The sequence below is a fragment of the Glycine max genome, chromosome 16, assembly GCF_000004515.6.
Source record: "Glycine max cultivar Williams 82 chromosome 16, Glycine_max_v4.0, whole genome shotgun sequence".
NCBI classification, from domain to species: Eukaryota; Viridiplantae; Streptophyta; class Magnoliopsida; order Fabales; family Fabaceae; genus Glycine; species Glycine max.
Genome location: NC_038252.2, coordinates 37101394 through 37111002, shown reverse-complemented (window position 1 = coordinate 37111002; position 9609 = coordinate 37101394). Strand labels below are relative to the sequence as shown.

At 31.2% G+C, this 9609-nt stretch overlaps 1 protein-coding gene across 2 annotated transcripts; it reads right to left on the bottom strand.

Annotated features, from left to right (window-relative positions):
- Nucleotides 1–2291: 2291 nt before the first annotated feature.
- On the bottom strand, nt 2292–9533 carry LOC100811743 (uncharacterized). Of its 2 annotated transcripts, none has more exons than XM_006599603.4 (6): nt 8535–9533; nt 4703–4920; nt 4358–4601; nt 4156–4241; nt 3637–3728; nt 2292–2940 (listed from the first exon to the last, which is right to left on the bottom strand). In XM_006599603.4, the coding sequence occupies exons 1-6, from the start codon at nt 8667–8669 to the stop codon at nt 2666–2668; spliced, it is 1050 nt and encodes a 349-aa protein (XP_006599666.1). In that variant the 5' UTR covers nt 8670–9533; the 3' UTR covers nt 2292–2665. The 2 variants fall into 2 exon arrangements, with proteins under 2 accessions (XP_006599666.1, XP_003549161.1); XM_003549113.5 differs by having other exon boundaries at nt 4703–4887.
- Between the last annotated feature and the right edge of the window lie 76 nt (nt 9534–9609).

The following is a 9609-nucleotide window of genomic DNA, read 5'->3' as shown; positions in this document are numbered from 1 at the left end:
TTTTATCTCAAGGTTCTTAACCGACATCTGATGTCTCTGAAATAAATGTCAGAAAGAATAATGTCTAAAACTTGGATCGACTAGCCATTTGAACTGGTTTGAACTGTGAAATATGTCTATTATTGAGCTTATTCGATTTAATACCAACTTAACTATAAATTTAAATTCTTAAACTCATCAAATCAGGACTCGAGAATTGTCAATTTAATTTCAATATTTTATATTTTGATTCATCATCGTTATAAATTAATAAAGAATACTTTTACGTAAACGAAAAACGATTATATTTCTGAGTAAAATAATCATAGGTTCCCTATCAAATATATATTACTATAAAAAGACATAACTCTTCCATACATGAATAAAGCCAAATAACTAAAACACTTCTAAAGGAGTGAATAACAATTTACAAATATAAAAATCACACTTTCTCTATCAAATTAAATATAAATATTCTAGTAAGGACGAGATGTAAGATAGCCTTTTCACATATGCACCAAGCCGAATATAACTCAGATCACTTTTGGTAAAAACAACTATTAAACTATTAAAAAAAACAATGAAACTCCAACTTCAACAATATTAATGACAGTGACAATCATCATGCGCATTCGGAAAAAGAGACAAAATGCAAAGGTGAGGAATATACGCATTATAATCAACAAAAATTGGAGAATAAAGTAAACTATATATTTATCTAAGCAACATAAAAATTGTGGAGAATTATGGAGAAAAACTCTAATTTGATTCTCCAAAATGACATGCCTTATTGTATTAGTTATGTACAAAAAAAATGTTATTAATATTAGTTCCTCAAAGTTTTATCACTAAATTAATTTTCAAAATATTAATCTTTTTCTGGCTTCGTTTCAAAAATTTAATCTATGCCTCGTAAAGATGTTTTTAACCATCACTTTGATTTATCCTTTTATAAAAAAAATGTTGATATTAAGGGACTATTTCATCAATAAAATTCTTGGAAAATTAATACGATGACAATTTGAATTTTTGAGGGACTAAGTTAATGATTAAAGTTTCTGAAAGACTAATTAATGTGTAAATTTAAAATCGAGGATAGCGATATGAGGCATGCGATAGGTTGACGTAGAATTACTTAACCACCAAGAGTTTTTATAGTAAGAGATTCTCTTCAGTTTATGGATTGGAGAACAAAAACTTAGACACGCCTTCTGTTCACAAAATATAATACCTAGATTCACAATGGCCACTACTTTTGTGAGGCAAAAATTTGGGGGTTGATGAAAGACCAACAAAAGAGTCTTTCCCTCGCTGAAGGCTGTATTTAGTTTAAATTTAGAAAAATAATTTTACAAATTTTAATGTATAATTGTGAACTTTAATATAAAATGCAAACTGCAAATTATATGAAACAAACAAAAAGTCATAGGTAAGTGGCTTATGGGCCACATCTTGTCCAATAACGTAGTGCCCTTTTCTTAAAACCTCGTGAACATGAGCAAGACATTTCTTATGATTTCTATAGATCTTGTTACTCATCCTGTCTTGTGTTTGATATTTGAGAAATTTACGTCAACAAAATCCACACACATATCTCAATGATCCTACTCACAGGGACGTCTCAATGGTCCTGCTCACAAGGATTAATGTTTCCTACCAATTTAACGCTGACCTGATTAGGGGGAAACAATTTAAGAAAAATTTTAATCTTTTATGTTGTACTTTTAATATTATCCATTAGTGTTTTTTTTTTCATTTTCATTTTATTATGATTTTTTTTTATTTTTTTCCCTCTATTTTTCCTTTCTTTTAACTAGATGATCGAGTGGCCTGATCCGAAACCAAATTGATTACCATTAATCAATCTAGATCAGAATATCTCTTAAACACAAACCAGCTCTACTCATGGTCATCCCTAAACCTCATCTTTTGAATCCTTGTACTATAAGAATGGATGTTTTTCTTCTTTTCTTTTCTTTTTCTTTCAATCATTAGAAAAACCTTACAACATGGTCAAAAAACGGATGCTTTTCTTTCTTATTTTTAACTTTAAGAATGATTGCTTTTTTGGAAAATAGTAACGGATTGAAAGTTGGAAAAGAATAGAACTACAAATACTTCTTTACAACTAGCAAGTGCAGCACTTTACGCAAAAAAAAATTGTTAAAAGTGGTTGAACCAATATTGGTTTTACATAAAGGACCAGTTATGTTTTCTGCTCTTGGCCACACAAACTGGCCAAGGCATATGCCATAACAATGATGCTAGATTGGGTCCCCATTATTGTAAAAGCTTATCCAAAACGACACTAATAGCTTCTGCCCATAAGATTAAAAAGTACCAAATATACAAAATTCAACTTGAAGACAAGTTTGGGAAAGAAAAAAAAAGGTCTATAGTACAAAACATATATATCATAGTTTAGTTACCTAGAGCAAACTGTTATAATCTTACTAAAAAAAGTACTAATAAAAAATGGTAGGTAAAAAAAACTCACCCCCCATTAACAAAACTTTACATTGCATGGGGTTATACACTCTCTTCTGAGATATAACTCCTGAGTTTCTGAATGTGTCCAGAATTTCTCAAAGGGGAACCTTTTTTCCTTAGCCGGTGTCAGAGTTCAAAGCTAAACAAAGGGGCAGTCAGTGAAGGATGGAGATGGTGATGTCTGAACTCAGCCAATTTACAAGGTGTTGTTGTGTAATGTGAAGAAGTTGAAGTCATGGTGATGGACATTGAGCTGTTTCAACCATGAGTCTGCTGCACTGTATAGATAGGATATCTTTTCATTGTCATAAGGCTCAGGGTTTAGCCAAATGTCTCCTTGCATTTTGTAAGTTGCAAGCCCAAATGGAAGAAGCGACACATGGCCACTGTTCTTTTCCTTGCATTTCTCTCCTTGGATGGAGCAATGTAGATCATTCCCTATGTCTATGTCATCACACTCCATAGCACAATCTGCAGTCACACATTAGAGATAACATTATGTTTTGAAAAGGAATGAGATCAAGGCCAGCTTTAAGAGAAATTATGTGAACCAAACCACAGCCAAGAACCTTGGGGGTGATGCTTGCTCATCGAGTCTCTTTTTCATCATGCAATATACCAAAACACAAATTTAAAAAATGTATACCAATGCTATATGGATCAATAAAAGTCTTATCCTACTAGGTGAGGTCAACTATATGGATCACACAACGCCTTAAAGACCAAATTGAAAAAATGTATACCTATGCTTTATACAGATAAGACATGAAATAGTGTGTATCTTGGCATAGATTTTAGAAAGAAATAATGTGTAATGGATATCAAATGCATGTCTCAATACTTATGCATGTTTATCTAATGACCTAAAACTCATGCAGATAAACAGACTGTATAATATTAGATTGAAAATTCATCAATACCGTACTCTATATCCTTTATCCAAGTAAAATTTGGATTAATGTAATCGAATGTCAAACGTGATTTTCATTACTTCAGGGGTGATTAATAAATGAGAAAACTAGCAAACATCAAACGATTTGAATTTGATCTGACTGTACAATATACCACCACCTCCTAAGCAATAGCAAGAACTACAACTAATTTGATCTGTTTCTTCACTTTCAAGAAAACAAAATATTGATTGGAAAAAAAAATACATTAAGATACCTTCAAAAGATGATGACAATGTATGGTAAGTGAGGAAGCATGCTTCCAAATCCTTTTCAGTGTTCCTGCATGGGACCGTATAAATTGGGTACCTATTCAATGATGAAAAGTCAGTATAACATCTCTCTACCATGGAAACTAACAGAGCCTAGTCATCTTACATAAAGTAATATAAACAAGATACAGAAAGTACGAATTTAAAAGTAATAAGAGTATTCTTCAAACCAATTTATATCATTGTAAGTTGTAACTAAACTTCATCTGGTCTATAAAATCATAAACAAAGACAAACTTTGTCTTGATTTATAACAACAAAAGCCTTATCTCACTAGGTGAGGTCAATTACATGAACCACACAATGCTATTTAGCTTAGTTAAAGACCAAATCTTCAAAGATATATTTACAAAAATAAAATGGTTTTCAAGACAACGCAAACAGTTCACATGTAACAGATAGTTCACATATTTTATCCAAGAAAAAAAAAATCACATGTAACAAGAGCAACAAACTATGCTCACCAAGAAACAGCCATCCAACTTGCTGGGGAGAGATCCACACTCTTCAATGTCAATAATGCCGGGTGGCTTTGAGCTAACTTGTCTATCTGAAACAAGAAACAATCAAAAGTGATGTATTGTGCGAGTGCAACATCCAAATACATACTATAACCATTGAAAAGAGGTGGTGAAAAGTGAATGCTACTTGACAATAAAAGAATACCTTCTCTGCTAGTGGAACCCTTGAGTAAGGAGAAGCCATCTCAGTATACTGTAAGTAAAGGTAGCCAAGCTTGTTATCCCTTAGCCATGAACCCTCCTGGTCACAGCTTGAATCCTCAGAAACAGCATCCTCCCAAGCTTTGCTGGAATTGTTACTTAATGATCTAGATAGGTTATCACTTCCACTATCCTCACTCCATGAATCACTTTCAAATTCAATTCCATCACTATCCTCTCTCCGATTGCTACAAAACAGAAAAGGGGAACATCATTTAGACCATTTTGTTGACATACTTAGTATATAAGCACACATGACAAGGTATTATTTCTATTGTTTCCTATGTACCGAGAAGCTGCAACAGATTTGCTGGTGTAGATTTGGATAGCAGATAGATAAGGAACATAGTACTGAGTCACGGTATCACCATCCTCCAACATCACAGGAGTACCGGCACCATATGCGCTCCATTCATAATAGCAGTCCCAAAGATCTTGGAGAGTGAAGTATTCAACTGTGTCCTTACCAAGAGGCTGCCAGAGGGGATTTAGATCATTAAAGCAGCTCTGCAAATGACATGATCAAAGCAAAGAAAATCAAGGAAACAAATCACCAGGTTAATGGTCCTTCTCCCTTCTAATACAATGAATAGCAATATTTCTTAATTGGATTAAAAACAAGAAGGAAAAAAAGCACATTAAATCACATCCAGCACTAACACAACTTCACTTCCTCTCATCACCTGACTATAAACAATAATCGTTTATTGCAAGAGAACAAATAATGCAAGAGTAAATAGTGTATACATTGATAATGTAAATGGTTATTACATTGTCATCCAATTACAAATTGTCAAGTACGGTAAATTTGTTAACTTTTTACTATGGACCAGTTTGTTTAAACTTATTTGTTGAAATAAGCACTTATTTTAATAAAATATTAAAATAAGTAGCTTTTTTATTTTTAGTGTGTCTAAACTACTTCTACTTATTTTAAGAAGCAAATCCTATCTTCTTGAAAAAGTGCTTGTATAAAGAACGCTTATTTTAAAGTTGCTTATATAACTACCATAAAAGTCATGCCAAGAATATTTTTTATTGATTGGCAAAGGTGAAATTTTATACTAATGTTACCTATTTGTGTCGAATATTGCAAAAGAGATTATTTGTTAGAAATTAAGAGTTAACATGCAAGAAAGACACCCCTGACTTCATCTACAGTGCTATTTTAACTACCAAAGATAATGTTTAGGCTACAAGAGAATATGTTAAAAATAGGAATAGTTGGCAAAAGAAAAATCATTAACCACTATAAACAGTAACAGCTTAAAAAGCAAAGATGCTAGCAGGTGTATATTCCACAATATTGTTTTTTTTTTTTTTTGTTTCCTTCACCTGCCTAATTTTCCACAGTCAAAAAGCATTGACTGATTCTCTAAACAACAGATGCTAATAGAAAAATCACATAATGAATGGCTTTGCAATGTCCAACCAAAAAAACAAGCAAATAGGAAACCTCAGAGGCCAGAGGACACATCTTTCTGAATAATAGGTTGCCACATAAAATTGAATGATATTAATACTAGGATCAACAACATTTTTTCACTGGACCACCAATCAAAACTAGTGACCTGTGCACACAAAAAGTAATGATCAATTTCCCCGTCACACACGACACATAAGGTAAATTCTTAGCCGCCAGAGACATATACACTAATCTCATTAAAGAAAATTTAATCATTTATCTTTAAAGTTTGGCCTTGTCCTTTGAACCACAGGCCAAGACAAGAAGAAACCTTTAATTTCTCTCCAAATCAGATCTAGTATCAATGTATCATGATTTCCACATAAAAACCCTTTGACTAAGAACAATTACTTATTATTCATCATCCATGCCTTAGTAAAACAAAAACCCACAGTCCCTCAAAGCAAAATATCACAAAGATTTACAGATTTTTTATGGTTTTTTCCCATTCAGGGAATTGGTACTCTGACTGAAATTTGTCAAGTCAAAAAATAATTGGAATTAAAAAAAAGTGGTCTCACCCTATCCTTCCTATTCCAGATTTTTTTTTTTAATTTTCTACCAAAAAATGATTGGATTTGGGTTAAGTAAGTGTAAGTGCTATCAAATTCGAACCTTACAAGCAAAGTGTATTAAACTTACCTAATTAGTTATTAACTTTACATTTTTTTCAAACAAATTTGCCGAGAGTAATGGGTAATGTCTCGTATCCACGCAAGAAGACTAATCACACAAGTGGTGTAAAATAATTAATGAAATTCGTAAGTTGAGAAAAAAAAATAAAACGACTTATATCTATTTTTCTAAACCCAGAAAAATTTAATAAATATAAAGACAAAAAAAAAAACGAGGATAGCAGGTAAATAACAAACAAAAATAAGGTGTCTTTTTCCCCAACTAAGAAAAACTTTGGTGTCAATATCAACCATGGGTTATTAAACACTTGTTTACTTTATGTACAATAATAATTGAAAAAAATGAAACGTGGAGGTAGATTTTTCAAAAGGCATCCAATGGATATTCCCTACACAGGAAAAAAGGCTTTGTATCTTTACGACGCCGTTTCAGAATTTTCATCATTAACTTCTTAATGCTTCCTCTCACCGGTGACAGATCCCTTCAACGCCACAAATTTCACAATCACAGTCCCGCAGAGAAAACGAAAGACAAGCAAATAAAGAAAATTGATAATAATAATTCAAATAGAATTTAAACAAATGGCTATTTATTAATGGAACCATAACTCATTTGCCACTCACATATTATCATTGAATTTGGTTATTAATTTGAGATACACATTTTATTAAAATTAAAATTTTAAATATTTTTAATCAACAGTTATGATTATATTTTCTCTTTTAAAATATATTCCGAAAGAAGTTAAATATTTATGAGAGTTGACAATTGTAACAATATTCATATAGCATTCAATGGATTTTGAAACATTTATTGAATACTCAAAAGAAGAGAAGAAAAAAAAGTAACCGTGGCTGATTTTATTATTTTTAAACAGAATATTTCCAAAATATCTTAACTGATCATGTTAATAATTTTGGGAATTACTACTATATTTGAAAAAGTATCATTTAATATTTTTTTTTTGTTATTAAGATATTAAATGTATATTTTATTTTTATTTAATATTTTATTTATTAGTTATTAATTGCGATAGAATACGACAAAAATTTACTAGAAAGCTAATAGTTTGTTTAAACAAACAATGGTAAAAAAATCAAAAATCAAAATCAACAATTAAATCTTAACAAATTTGACTGATCTAAAAAATCTTAACAAATTTCGACTAAACCATATCAATATTTTGGGCTATGCCAGACAAATTTTTTGAACAACATAAAGAAAAAATTTTAAAAAGAAAAGGCACAGATAATCTCATTTATTATTTGATATCACACATTAGACGAGCACAAGAGTATATGTTTAATTTTTTTCATATCCACCTTCGGTATTCCCAATTTGAAACTAAGAACCGAAAAATCAAAATCAAAATATATGCAGATAATATTAAATTAAAGCTAAATAAAATATTTTTTGAAACTAAAATGATAAAAAATAATGCAGTAAAAAAATGTATATCCACTTATCAACTAGTAGTTAAAAAATTCCATAAATATCATAATAAAAAGAATTTTAAAGTAATTATTATAAAAATTAATAAAAATGCCTTATATAACAATTTCTAATTGAATTGAATGATATAATATACAAAGTCAATATGCAGACCATTTACTCAAATCAAAATAAGGGAAGTTATTTAAAAGAGAAAATAGATTAATATTATTTAATCATAATCATAATTTATTTTAATTATTTGACGATATAAAAAATTACACGGATAATGCATAACTATAAAAATATTTAGCCCTGTAATCATTCATACAGATAAACAGGAGGGAAAAAGGAAACAATAAAAATTGGACAAAGATCCAAAAAAATATTCTATTTCCTATATGTGGGAATTGCAGGAATTAAAAAAATAAATAAATATAAACAACCACAACAAAACAAACAAACAAACAAACGCACCGTCCGATGAATCGGAACAAAGAGAATCAACCCAGAGAGACAAATAGTAGTACTTGAACACGAACAAAAAAAGTGAAAATGAAATAAAATAAATAAATAAAAAATGGAATACCTTAGGTAGAGTCTGAGAAGGAACATGAGGAGTGACACATTGAAGAAAGCGTTCCAGGTTCGAAGGAGAACTTGCGGAGCAACACGTGAATAAAGAGGTTGTGAAGGAGGAAGAGGAAGTGGTGGAAGAGGGCATTGTCGTTTCTCAGAGATTTTCCCGAGAAAGTGATGGAAAATTTCTCAAAACCCCACAAGAGAGTGATTGAGCAAATGAGTTTTAATGCTTTTCTCTTTTGGATATATAGGAAGCTCTCATGTCTCTCTCATTATGTAGAGCGTGTCATATAAGGGACTAAAGATCATTTTTTTCAATAAGGGTAAGTAGGATACGATGTGGTTTTATCAATCTAAGATTTTATTTTTTGGGGGAAGAACTTTGCTACTTTCCTTATGGGAAGAGATTCGAAACATTTCATCATGGATTTGATGGGGTGGGGGTATCAAGAAGAAGGTTAATTAAAATTGCAAATGGGGAAAAAAAAAAGGAGTGGGGGTAAGAGGGGATGGTAATAATAATTGCTAAAGAGAGAAAGAAGCAAATGGACAAAGTGCACCTACTCAATATTTTAAGGTAGGAAATGCAAGGAAATAATTGACCGTTCTGGGTCTTTAAAATGCTTCAATATAAGAAAGGTGGAGGATTCTTTGATGACCCAAATTGAAGTTGAAGGAGAAGAAGAAGAGAAGAAAATGTAACTCCTTTTTGGTGTATGTTTTTTGTTGTTGAAGAGGAAGCGCTTAATCAGTTACTCTATTAATTGGAAGATAAGAAAAACGGATTTTGTGGCCCTTTATGCTGATTTTTTGTTGACAAAATTGACATAGAAAAAGAAGATTTATAGAGAGAGAGAAAGAGTGTGTTTGAGATTGAAAGAGAAACAAACAGAAGAAGAGAAAGAAAGAGTGAATGAAGAATGAGAAGAAGTTATGTGATGGCGCGTCGCGGTGGCCAAGGAGAGAGAGTTCGTTTCGCCGCGTGATAAGGTTCAAGTGTTTGTCAGAAGCTGTTTTTCTTTATGTGTATTATTATATAGTATGTATGTCCAAAAACTTTATAGCTAAAATAAAATCTTTAT